This window comes from Helicoverpa armigera, chromosome 5 (assembly GCF_030705265.1).
Source record: "Helicoverpa armigera isolate CAAS_96S chromosome 5, ASM3070526v1, whole genome shotgun sequence".
Classification (NCBI taxonomy): Eukaryota; Metazoa; Arthropoda; class Insecta; order Lepidoptera; family Noctuidae; genus Helicoverpa; species Helicoverpa armigera.
The window spans coordinates 10,145,455-10,159,251 of record NC_087124.1 but is presented as its reverse complement, the minus strand read 5'-3'; the positions used below and the strand labels follow the sequence as shown (position 1 = coordinate 10,159,251).

The window sequence follows — 13,797 nt, the reverse complement described above, 5'->3', positions numbered from 1 at the left end:
ATAAATAAGCACGTTTAGAATCTCAAATCTCCCGTCCCGACCTTCGACAGTGGCGCGTGCCCAGTCAATCCAATCATGCTCCCTAAATCCAATCCGGGCCCATCACGTCCTTACTGAACTTGCTTTTGTATTCATGTGTTGAGGAGAACAGGAAACTTTTTGATCGAAGTTTTAGGAACCAATAATGGGGAAAGATTTGAATTATATTATGTCCTTTAAATCCTTGTGATAGTGCGGCTATGTTGTACAAGGGATCTTATAAAGCACAGGTAACTATTTGATGTTTGACGCGGTATTGTTCAAGATTACCGAATTAAAGATGTACCGGTTAAAGATTTACCGCGGGTACAACAATACTCTGGAACATAACGGGCTCAACAAGGAGCATGGTGGATTTTAATCAGTAAGAGTCTGACACTCCCTCACGCTGCACACATGTGATGATTTCGAATGAAAAAAAAGTATTTGATGTTTCGCTATACGGTGAGTAAATCGCTGAATAACTACAAGAGTTGTCGAAAAATTACGTGGCAAATGGACACAAAATGCGATGGTAAATACAGATTTATTTGTGCACGACTTATCCAATTATTTATCGTTATTACTTGTAAACATAGCGTGTACAATACGCGCGTTCGCCAATCTATTGCTCAGTAAATATTTGTAGCCATTTACAAAACAAACGCCGTAAGCCCACTATTTACTTAGCTTATGTTCCAGATGCTGTTTATTCTTTTGTTATTTAATGAAAATCTGTTTTTGCACGGAGGAAGGAAAGATAGCGGAGATGCCATAAGGACGTTAGGTTAGGCGCCTTCTTATAAATCAATGTAATGTACCTACGGTAGGCGTGATGAGTTCCTAGAACTAACGAGGCGTTCCTTGTCAAGTCAATGTCAAAGATTGGTCTGATCGGTATTGATGATTTTATTTTGAAACTAATGGGCTGGTTCTAAAGTAGGCACATAAGGGCGGAGCTAGTAACGTTCCTCGTCCCCCTAGATACTTTCTTAGAAGATTTTGCATTATGACATCTCCGTTAATAATTTTGTCATCCATGTTTTTTTGTTAGGCCTTACAGTGTACCAGTATTTGTCATTAAAACAGTGTTCCAGTTACGGTCCTTTAATTAAGCACGCTGCCCCCAAGTACTGTACGTAGCATAATTAATACTACCAGTCGATATAAATGAGGACCGATGTGGTATGTGACGTCATCGCTCACTATTTTGTACTGCAGAATTTGCGGCGTGAAAATATTTGTTGTTTGTCCAATTGAAAAAATGTTTTTGTTCGTTGAAGCTGAAATAGCGAAAATATTTGTTTGGTATTTTAGGTGGTTGCTGTTAATTAATTTTATAGTATTAAATGTTTAGTTGATTTTTCGCGCGGTTTGCAATTAAGTTAACAAGATTACAGAGACCGTGTAATGTTGTTATAACTTCTAAATTCTATGCTATTTGTAGCTCTACCGAGCTCTCAGTTACTCTCCCTGATTTTCTTCAATTCCATACCGAAATCGAGAATGATACGGTTCAATGAGTAGAAACATAAGATTAACACAAACCGACGTCTTCGTTTGCTAGTGATCCGCCAAAGACATAACACATGTTTGTGGTAGTACATAAGAAAATAAAGTATATTTTATAACATTCCTTCTCTACTTAATGTCAGCGACGGTTATAACTTTGAGTTTTAGATTTTACCATTATAACGTTAGATACTCTATTGTTAGACAACATTTACATATGAAAGGACCATACATTTACGTACAAAGGGTGGGTCTTCATAAGCGTTATATATTCAGTTGTCTTCATCAAAGAGAATGAAGGTGGCAGATGTTAATGATGAGAGATTAGATATCAGCTGTCTTACCTTTGTACTGAGCTTAGTAGGCGTCTTGTGACGTCATTTGTCAGTGAAATTATGACGTGAAATCTTACTAAGGTTGCCCACAAATATAAGTAATATGTATTTTAATAGTAAAAGGTTATTTATTTTAAGCCAAGTCAAAGATACTCTGTTTCCGCCTTTGAGTAGTTCCTTCTTAGTGTGACAGGAATATTTTTGTTTGTAAGCAGAAAATAATCTCCGCAACCTGTAAGTGACAAGCTACTGTAGATCCTAGTTTTAATTTCCGGGTTGCAGACAATGTTTTTAGATTTTTCAAGATGAGTTTGTAAGAAGCACCGGACATTGGATTCGCCACTCAATAAATATTTGAAGCCGCATTTTCAATAAATATCTTAGACCAATCTATAGCAATACTAGCATATACACAAATATATAATATAGTATAGCAATACACAAATTGCAGTAGCAAGTGTACACTTTGCCTTCCGGCCTACCATATATGAACTTTTCCTTCTCGTCTCCATCCATCCTAAGGTTGTCTGGAAGAAATCGCTCTTAGCGATAAGACCGCCCATTATGTCACCTACTTTAACTACCTAGTTTAAGATCAAAAATGTAACATTGGTGTACCTAATAAAGAATATCTATCTATCTATCTACTACAGCAGTAATACCACAGCAGACAGGCTACCAGGCTATAATTTTCTCCGGGTAACGGGAAGAATTTTCCCCGCGTCACGGGTGAAACCGCGAGAAACACCCACTATCACACATTTCTCTGAAACCATCTAATATAACGGGTGTTAACCACAACGTTGTTTACACAATACGTAACACTATCCGTCATCAGCCCGGCTGGTTATTGTACCAGCTAATTGATTGATTATAGCAATATTGGGCACACCTGCATAATAACGATGCTTGATTTACTATGCGGGGAACCTATTGATTGCTACCGTATAATGTTCCGTTGTGAAAGAAATGCCTTGAAAATCTACTTCTAGAATTTAGGTTTACTGCAGATATGACGTCGTATAATTATGCTTTTATTGGACTACATAGGAATGAAATGAAATTTTGTTCCAGCGTTTCGTTTAGGTTGAAAACCATTGTAATTTGGAGATAGATTTTCCTTAAAATGTCTTGGGAATCGCTCTCACCACTTTTAATCCATCCAAAGGTTAGGTCCATCCAAACGTTTGCTCTGTTGTAAGGTCTATGTAATAGGGTACGTTTAAGTGGCCATTAGCTAACGTAATAGCCATACATTTTGTGAATCGAAATGCCTGCAAAAAGTTTCACAATGGAAAAACTCATGTACCTACTGGATGTAAATACCGAATCCTTTACCAGGCTGAGTGTAGAACTATATAGAATACTACTTTAAGCTAAATTAGGTACTGCTAAATTTCATCAAAAGATATTCAAAATGTCTTGTTTGAAAAAGTTACAAACATCCATACTAGAACTTAAAAATTGAGTGGATTGTACTCGGCTTTATTGATATGATGAAAACTGCCTTGCTGAAATATTTCCTGCGTATCGTCATAGGTCATGTTAAAATGTAGATGTGGGAGTACAGGGACGGGCCCACGGGATGTCTATTTGTACCTACATATTTGTGCGATTGCTTTTACGCTTTTCTATACAATTACTAAAATGTGAAATACGAACTAATTTGCTTTTGATGTATTAATGCTTTTATATCGGAAAAGTTTATTTATATGACTTCATATTTATAGAAATAGCTTTGATGTTAAAAGCCCTTCGATGTCGGCAAATAGAATGAAGACGTAACGAATTGATTATGTAAAGTGCTCTTCGCAAGCATAAGAGACAATCATAACATTGATGTCGTTATATTTTGTTTTCATATTGAACTTGTTTTCAAACAGACACTTCAGTTTTACTTCTAGGGGTAGATTAATTATAGAAGCTATAGTTTATTATTTAAAAAAAGCTTTCCACACACGGTAAGTTATTAGATATTAACTTGTGTTATATGTGCCATTAAAACTGATAAATATATAGTTACATATATACATTTTTTAACACCCAGACCACGGCCAACAAACATGCTCAACACACAAATGTCGACCATACCGGGAATCGAACCCGGGACCACAGATTCGGCAGCAACATGGTGACCATCGCTCATCTATGCTTCTATACTAATATTATAAAGAGGAAAACTTTGTTTGTTTGGTTGTAATGGATAAACTCAAAAACTACTCGACCGATTTTCAATATTCTTTCACCACTAGAAAGCTATATTATCTACGAGTAACATAGGCTATATTTTATCCCAGTGCGGGCAGTAGCACCCACAGGACGCGGGTGAAACCGCGGGAAAACGACTAGTTCTTCATAATATTGTCTATTCTAACTTTCCATTTTGTCAACAGGAGGTACTGAACGAGCTAACTCGTGGCCTAGGCAATTCGCCAGAGGGCGCTCTCAACACTATGCTGCAGTTCATCTTCCAACAAAGCACGGCGGACACTCGCTGGCTGCGCAGACGCATGGCTTCGGAACTAGCAGAGTTGCTTGCCAAGACATCGTCGGGGAAGATCTTTGAGTCACTTACGGTAAATATACGATTAATGAAAAAATTTTCAGAGTGCATTAGATTTGGTTAGAAAGAATGTTACCTGTGAGATGATGGCAGATAGAAGAGTATGGAAAGGAAAAGCATGCTGCGTCGCCCCCAAATACAATTAGGATAAGGGCAAAAAGATGATGAGTGGTTAATGCAACTTTTGGGATTGTAGTAGGTAGACTAATAGACTCTTTAATTTAAAAGACATCAAATTAAATTGATTTATGTCTGTATAACGAGACAACAACTCCAACTTAGAGATAAGCTCAAGAATAAACAGCTTCTTCAATTCGAGTTTCTACGAATATTCGTATTACCTGCCGATTTTCCATTTCCTATCAATTTAGCGCTTGCTACACTGCGCTGTTTATTAAGGTGTAAATATAGGTCTTGTGATTGGCCGTCAATGTATTATGCATGTGGCGTAGCAATCGCAGTACAAAATTATTGATGTCGCTGAGTGCTGCCTACGATTTATTAATGAGATGGTTGATTGACCAATTTGTGTACGATTTAAACTATAAATTTTATATAGCAAATTAATAGGCAACTTTAGAATACTGATACACAAAATATGCCAAGGTATAAGTAGTAGCTCGGTACTGCTAAAGCGCATTGCAGTAATTTAATTTAATTGCTTTAACTTCTGCATGAAAACGATACATTTATATTGACGGAAGAAAGAAAAAGCCAATGAACGTGTTCTGATTTCATAAGGCATTCCTAAAGCTTGAAGGAAATCCTAAGCTGTTGATAGAGAGTTAATTAAATAGGCTAAGCTCTATCTCCTAAATAAATATCCACCTACAAAGCTGTCGAGTCTGTTGGTTTTAACGCGCTAATCTTGGGAATTATTGGGCCAAAAGGTAGCCCTTTTAGTAAGGTAGACTATAAGCTATTTTTTGTCGTCACGGTGTGTGAAACAGATCCCAAAGGTACGCGGGTAGAACTGCTGGTTGAAACTCGCATCAGTAATAAAAAGTCAATCCTAGTTTTAAATCAAACCAAGCATTTATCAGCTAAACTCATATGTGTACGGTATCATAGTTCACTGGTAAAATGTTCGCTCCAATGAGCGCAGATTTGCGGTTCAATCGGCGCCAACGATTCGTGACCGTCGATGTGAAAACGTTTCGCTCCACTCCAAACTATAAATTATACTCTTGTGGAAAGTATTTTCGAAGTTTATGAGACGGATATATTACCTAGTTTAAACGAGCATGTGCAGGTAGAAGACTATGAAAGTATCAGGTATCAGGTCCAAAAAAGGCGACGTTCCTGGTGGATGCTTGATATTATTTTTTATATTCGCCATGCTCTTTCTCATGCTATTTCATAAGAATCCAAAAATTAGACCCACGAACACGATCGGTAACTTTTTGTATAGATAAAGTCGTGGTGGCCTAGTGGGTAAAGAACCATCCTCTGGAGTATGAGGGTGTGGGTTCGATTCCAGGTCAGGCAAGTACCAATGCAACTTTTCTAAGTTTGTATGTACTTTCTAAGTAATCTTAGACAACAATAGCTGATTAAAAAAAAAGGTAAAGGAAAACATCTTGAGGAAACCTGGACTATAAAGTCTGAAATCACCAACCCGCATTGAGCAAGCGTGGTGATTAATGCTCAATCCTTCTCCGTGTGAGAGGAAGCCTGTGCCCACCAGTGGGACGATAAAAAGGCTATAACAGTAACATAGATAAATTAATACGTTGTTGGTTATATCATGAGTCTTTAATCAAATTGTCTTGAAATTAGAACTATAACCATTAGTTATTAAAGTGACGCACTATCGATTCGGTTCGCTATCGAACAGTACTTTATCAAGGAACGTCTTTAGCCGTCGTCGATTGAGAAATAAAGCCAGAAACTCGCAAGATTAATCTACACGGATTTATCGATAGCCAACGACCTCCCTTCTTCGTTCACAAGGAGAATCTTGAGAAGAAATAAATCTCTTTGATATTTTTCTTAGAAATTGTAACTTGTTGCTAGAGGGCGTAACCTAGAAAATATAATAAGTTTTCTTAGAAATGTTCCAACAAAGAAAATATCACGCTTATTTTCCTCAGATACAAGGGTCACACGACAAAGGATAATTCGTCGTTCTAGCATTTATAAATGCGAAATTGTTTGTCAATTTACTATTAGAAGTTATGTAGATACCTAGTACCATAGTAAAGGAACCCTTTCGTTCAGCACTTAACTTGATGCAGAGACCCTGTAGACTATTACGGAAGGTAATAAAAAACGTCCAGACCGTAAATTAATTACTTCTTTCAAAGCTTCATAAAAGGTCAGAGAGCCAAATGTACCCTGCAGCATTTTTAAAATATCGTGCCGGCGAAAAAGTTCTTCCCCTTTTATACCTCCTACAATCTTCACCAGTGATTTTGCCCTAAAGTCGTGAAGCCCCGAACTTTTGTTTTAGGTAATCTCAGGGGATAACACGTACAAGATTATGTTTTCTTTTTATTTTATTTGTAAGGCCTTTTAACTTGAGTTTGTACCCCCGAAGGCTACATTTACCTGTTGTATGTAGAATGTATTAGATAATTTGTAATAGGATAGCAATGTAAGGCTCTTAATAAGGGTATGTTTGAAATTGAAACATGTATTCGAAAATGTAATGTTACCTTATCTCATGTAGGATGTTTTCCTCGAATAGATGTGAGTATTAATTAATTGTAGGGTCTAAGAAAGAGGTCTTTCCATCTTTTCATGCTTGTTTTATTGTCGTGTTTAGACCTACGTGTAGATTAGGCGAGATCAAAATAAAAGCCAAGACCAAGCTTTATCGCCAGTCTTACCGAGACGTCTGGTATTAACTGCGTTAACTTTGTAGAAGTCAGATAAACAGTAGCTCCACTTTTCATCTACAATTTTACGAGGGGTAAACTAGACAGATAACGACAAAGAACTTTAAAGAAGTGAATTTTACCCCACCCCAATATTTTTACCCCACAGCTGCGTTCCCTAGAAGTGGGTACCGAGTTCCCCAGCATCACAAACCTTCGTCTGGTCTCGGGTGAACTAGAAGAGGACGGGGCCCGCCTGCGAGCTCTCGACCTTAAGTTCGACCTGGCGTATGATGGCAACTTCAGGATCGATGTGGATGCCGTCATGCTGCTAGGAAAAATCGCTAACATATCTATTACTGGTGAGTTTGAAGTAATGATTATGAAGGTTTTATTTGTTTTAGAATAGAATAGAATATTTTATTTGCTTTAAATATGGTTAGGTACCTACAATATAGGTCTTAAAATGCAATTATGTTTCTCATATCTCGCCTCATATTCAGCATAGTTTTTAGTAGTTGTTCATGTAATCTTTATGACGTTTGCTTTCGTAAATGGTTCTATTATTGGATACGGAACTTTCAGAGTTCTCTAGGCCATCTCAATCGAGGTGTTAAGTAATTAGTTGCTCTTACTTACATTACATTTACATTTTTATTTACCAGTGTTACGAACAAGGATTTTTTTCGGAAAAGATTTAAGGATACGAATTTTATCTATAGACTAGCTTCTGCCCGCGACTTCGTACGCGGATCCTGTCCCTTATGCCAGCGACTACGGGGTCAGCAAAATCAAAGATCTGAATAGTCTGATATTGAATTTTAAGGGACCGAAGAGAAACGTTCTATATACTTAATTTTTGTACTTTAACAGCAAAAGCACAGCAGATTAAACAAAACGCTGAGAACTGAACCGCAATAGACGTGACCATAGGGATAAAAGTAGTGATTCTAATTAGTCCGCATTTGTGTGTGGCAAAAATATTACACAAGTATTATTACGTAAAAAAACATTAAATAGATGACAAAGTCGTGGTGACTTAGTGGAAGTCGTGGTGGTTTAGTGGGTAGAGAACCAATCTCTCAAGTATGAGCTGAAGGGTGAGGATACCTCGGTGGACTTTAAACGCAGATTACGCGCTCCCTGTGCTTACCATGAGGCACCTACCCTCCGAGCAGGGCTACTAATCCTGCTCTAGCGACTCCACTCTGGACGGCCAAGCCAAACCAGAGGCGTGAGACCTACCCCTGTCATGGTTCTAGCTGGGCTCCTGGAGTTCCACATCAGGTGTAGGTGTGGTTCAATTTTTATAAGTCAACAGAGAGTGCTTATCAGATTGAACAACTTTTTCTAAAACGTCATACCTCTATATGCTATAGTCTAGCTGGGCCCCCGGAGTTCCACATCAGGTGTTTTAGATCTTCAATTTGTGTAAGTCAATAGAAAGTGCTTATCAAATTGAACAACTTTTGCTAAAACGTCATACCTGTATATGGTATAGAGAAGCTAGTCTCTTGGGGTTCCACATCAGGTGTTCCAGATCTTAAAATTTATTATCTCAGCTGAAAATGCTCATCACATGAAACAATTTTTGCCATGGCACCATTTTTGTATCTCTTATAGTTTTGTTGGTCTGTTGGAGTTCTGCATCAGGTCTTCAAGTTTCAAAGATAAATTATAGCCTATATGTTGACCAGGCTTAATACTGATACAACAAAGAAAAAATCATTGAAATCCGTTCAGTAGTTCGGAAGATTAGCGTGTACAAATCTAAGAAGATGTATACAAACTTTCATCCCCTATTTTATCCCCTTAGGGATGGAATTTATCAAAATCCTTTCTTAAGAGTTGCCTACGCCATAGTAGCTTTATGCATGCAAAGTCTCAGTCCGATCGGTTTAAAATTGACAAACTTTCATACAAACTTTCATCCCCTATTTTATCCCCTTGGGGGTAGAATTGATCAAAATCCTTTCTTAGCGGATGCCTACGTCATAACATCTACCTGCATGCCAAATTTCAGCCCGATCCGTCCAGTGGTTTCAGCTGTGCGTTGATAGATCACTATGTCAGTCAGTCAGTCAGTCAGTCAGTCACCTTTGAGTTTTATATATTTAGATGGATCTGTTCTTGTATTTAATTAAATTTAAAACTACATCCTTATTATTTGCTATTTTGTATTGTACCTCTATTCATTTATTTATTCTTTTTTTGCTAATTAAAAAGTTATCTATCCATTCCAGTGGAGAGCATAAGTGGCAACGTAAGAGTGATGTTTCGACGCAATCCGTACACACATTGGGCTCTCGCCTTCGAGACACAACCGAAACTTGAGCTCCGAGTGCGAGGCAGGTTCCAGGGGCGGCAGATCAAGCCTAGACTGGCTTCATTAGTGGCCTCACACATTAGACGAGCCGTGGCACAAAGGCATACGCTGCCTAATTATAAAATACGGTAAGTTTTGAGTAGTGGGTCAAATGTGGTGGACTAACAATATGTTACAACTTTTTGAGGAATTATAAATTCGCTGAAGAGGTTGGCATGACATTATTTTAGACTGCTGTATGTATGACGTAGTTATCTAACAATATTAGCCACGTACACAACGGCATTCTAATAAGACGAACTTATGACAACACTAGCGAAGGACGAAGAAACGAAATAGCTGTAACCTTTAGACCTTAATCTTTGTTATGAGGATACGCTCTATCTATATTGATATCACATGAATAGTTTATGTCCTAAAAAGCTCAACTTAACTTAAACTTTTATTTAAGCACTTCTTTGTATTCTAACTACATGCTATAAATTTATTTGCAGATACAAGCCGTTTTTCCCGAAGTCAGACCCCGGCAGTACGGAAGGCGACGAAGGGCCGTGTCCACACGGGCGGCTAACTGTCCGACTAATGGAGGTCACGCGGCTACAGTGGTCGGGAGGAACTGCCACTGTGCGCGCGGCCTTAGCTGTTGACTCGCATGGATGGGTGAGTAAGGGATATGTACGAAGTAAAGAAAGATGAGCGGAGATGTTATAATGCAGGTAGCCTTCTTCAAGCAAATTCGTACAGTGGGCATGACCAAAACGATTAGTTACGAGTGAACTAACGAGGCGTCCTTTGGGACATCTGTCAATGATTTTGGGTGTTACAAAAAACGGTCGAGTCCAAAGTAGGCGTATAAGGGCGGAGACAGTAACGTTCCTCGTCCCCCGTTCACCCGCGTTCTGGCGGGCTTCTTTCTCAGGAGATTTTCCGTTATGGCACCTCCGCTAGTTATTTTGTTCTCCATGGGGATTTGTCATCAGGGTTTTTTGTTGTTACGCAGAGAAAGCAGTGTTAACAGTTTTAGTCACCAACCAGTAATGGCATTCTGTTATGTATAGGGTTTTTCTCATAAAGAGACTCACCAACCAGTATGTTACGTATTACCGAATGATAATTATATTTATATAGAAGAACGTTATACATTAAAGGCACGAGTTGTGCTGTAAGCATCTATGCCGATCACGTTGTCAGGAACTACCATTTTATTGCAAAACACACAGAACAAGGAACTATTTCAAACAAAGAACAACTACAACAGGAAACTGCCAAAAATATTCAAATGAATACTCATTTACTTCAAGACCTCATTACTTTTAAGTAATTTAGTGTTATTAGTATACATTATGCTCAATACATATTTTTTTTTTTAATATTCTTCCCCAATGTATCACTTCGGCGCGGCGTCCTCGTGTTAGACGTGGTGTTGCCAGCAGTAGCCGGGCCATTAGGTCTTATGTGTTGGTCAACACCGTTGTGCCCATAAACACTCATTTACTACAAAACCTCATTACTTATTCTAATTGTCTTCCCCAAGGTATCACTTCGGCGCGGTGTCCTCGTGTTAGACGTGGTGTTGCCAGCAGTAGCGGGGCCATTAGGCCTCGTGTGTTGCCAGGGTGTGGGAGCGGTTTTGGTCGACACTGTCGTGCCGATGTCGCCTGCGTACCGCGCCGATTTGAGGAGGGATGATATCGTGCTGGCTATTGATAATAAGCCCGTTAATAATGTTGCTCAGGTAATTAACAAAGTTGAATAAAGTAAATACAGTTCGTATAAAAATAATTTGCCTATTATGTGATAAAAATAGAAGACAATTACTTTGAAGTAGGTATATGAAAAGACATAATTTATTATAGAGGCATTACCTATTTTTGAAATACATCCACTACAGAAATAATCTCCATGGGCTTTATTACATGCAACTAACCTTCACTTGCAGTATTTAAGTATAACGATAACCGAACCATTTTCAGTTGTCAGATAGCCGGATTGATCGGTTTGGTTATCTTTATATTTAAATGAAGCAACTTGCCCTTAGACTTTTTCATTTTATAGCAACAAACAAACTAAAAAACAGCCATGTCAATATGTGGATTATTTAAACTTTTAACATTTCTTTGCTATTTGAACAGGTAGGTAAACTCCTCCGCCTAGTAGAACGCCGCGCGGTCACAGTGCGCGTGAAGCGCGGCGGCAGCGGCGCGGCGGCGCGACGCGACGAGGCCAGCGAGCCCAAGCGCATGAAGCCCAACTTCTCCTTCCGACGAGTGTCTGAGGTCATGGAGGGGGTGAGGTTACAGGGCATGAGGGCTGCGGCTTCGAAGAGTAATTTGCAGGTTGGTAGAAATTATAGAAATATGAAGTGATAGTAAAAATTGGCCAGTAGTAAAAGTATTATCTTCAAAAAAAACTTACGCCTTGTATACTAGAACATAACTTATTTAGGTAATTATATTTACATGGTATCCCCAAAAAATACTGTGACTTAACCTCTGATGAGAAGTGTGTAGTATAGGGTCTCCTACATATTATGTATGCTTATGCTTTATACCAGGAACCCGAATCCAGCCCAGCGAAAACAGTAGAACCGCAAAACGAGACTGATGCACAAGCCAAATCTAAAACAGAAGCAGCGCGCCAACCGAAGCCTTCCGAACAGCCTTCGGCTAACTTCGGCCTTCGCAAGCGTCGCTGCTCCGTAGAAAATAAGTCTTCCGATAGCTCCGCCGGCAGTACCCCGCCGGCCTCCGGTGCCAGCACACCCCTGCGACAAGCTAACGTCATCAACAAAACCGTCAAACACCCCGACATACCCATCATTAGAACTGACTCTTCAGAATGTAGGGTAGCTGAGAAAGAGACGGCTGAAGAGGAAGAACAAATGTTCGAGGTTGGAGGTCCAAGACAATGCGAACATGTTGAGATTTGCCAAATGTTTTGGACTAAACATACCCCTTTGAAACCTATCATACCGTTCGATGAGGAGACAGAGTTCAAACTAAATGAAAATCATAAGTATTTGAATATTAACGTCTGGGCAACAGTAGCTGGTGAAAAAGAAGAGATTCTGTTAGGATATCTTAATATTCCTCTCACGGCTTTGTTAGCTGAATGTCAGGATTCCACGGTACCTCATCACATGAAGAGGTACCAGTTCTTACCGCCCGATGTTGATATAAAGTTCAGGTAAGGCTAGACAAGCAATTCACCTTTATGAGGAAAATATAAGTGTTCTATCACTGTTTTAACTTAACCTAATTGGCTGTTCTTTTTCATTCTTGACTTCCATTGGATCGATCGTCACCTGTTTTATTGCTATACTGCATTTGCACATAAGGCACTGCTCTAAAAAACTTATTTTACAGCTATGTTCTCAAATCTATCTCTTATCTATCTTTGCTTTTCCCCAATGTTCTTAGAAGCCGCGCCATTAAAAACAGTAGACGATCCGCAAAGCGCAGAATTTGCGCAAAACGCCGAACTTGCGCAAAATATATAATTATAACAAAATTCCTTTTCTTGCATGTCTTCTCGCACCTAAATCACAAGTAAGCATTGTTTTTCTAAATTTTATGATTGTATTGGTTTTAATTCTGTGTGTAGCTGAAATCTGGACTAGTTATTATTTATTTTTAAAACATCCGTAATACGTAGGTACTGATGACGTTGTTTCTTTGTCTTCCCGATGTCCCGAGAGCCTGTTGCGCAATAATTACTCAATCGTTATTTTTTAAGTATTTTCTTAATTCATACTATTACTTGCGTGTCCAATAATATAATTAAACTGTAAAATATTAAATTACTTTTCATTAAAACCTCGTGTTGCGAAATATTATCGACAAAACGATGAATAACCCTTCATGACGAATCAGCATTGATCATAAAAAGACTGTTCACCTACTTATAGCTGTGACCAAGTTTCTAAGAAACTCTTAAGGACTGCAACCAGTTTACGTGAGAATTATTTACATACAATTATTAATTTTGTTTCTGGCAAGAAATTCTCGGAAACAATTACGCAGATTGGACTGGTGCCAGGGCAATCCCAGGTCACGGAGTTTAGGCGTGTTTTGGAAATTAAAATGCATTATTCCACATTACTATTAAACACTCGCTTTGGATCATATTCAGGCTCCCCTATAAAGTCTCCCTCTATGACATATTCATCCATAACTTTGACTATGTACCAACACAAAATGCACGCTAGCAGTTCTTCTCGCATTG

The 13,797-nt window shown here is 38.6% G+C and overlaps 1 protein-coding gene across 7 annotated transcripts in view; it reads left to right on the top strand.

Moving 5' to 3' along the window:
- LOC110374474 (PDZ domain-containing protein 8) overlaps positions 1–13,797 on the top strand; it is a 36,223-nt gene that overhangs the window by 10,609 nt on the left and 11,817 nt on the right. For 4 of the 7 annotated variants that reach the window (XR_010276507.1, XM_049841855.2, XM_049841858.2 and 1 more), the window contains exons 3-10: positions 4,259–4,441; positions 7,417–7,609; positions 9,491–9,701; positions 10,068–10,233; positions 11,108–11,308; positions 11,706–11,909; positions 12,128–12,759; positions 12,993–13,121. Coding sequence is in view for 5 of the 7 variants with exons in the window: in XM_049841855.2 (XP_049697812.2) it covers positions 4,259–4,441; positions 7,417–7,609; positions 9,491–9,701; positions 10,068–10,233; positions 11,108–11,308; positions 11,706–11,909; positions 12,128–12,759; positions 12,993–13,121 (1,919 nt within the window). In the remaining 2 variants the exon portion in view is untranslated. The remainder of the gene's footprint in view (positions 1–4,258; positions 4,442–7,416; positions 7,610–9,490; positions 9,702–10,067; positions 10,234–11,107; positions 11,309–11,705; positions 11,910–12,127; positions 12,760–12,992; positions 13,122–13,797) is intronic. The other 3 variants (XR_010276508.1, XM_049841856.2, XM_021332186.3) reach the window with 1 other exon arrangement.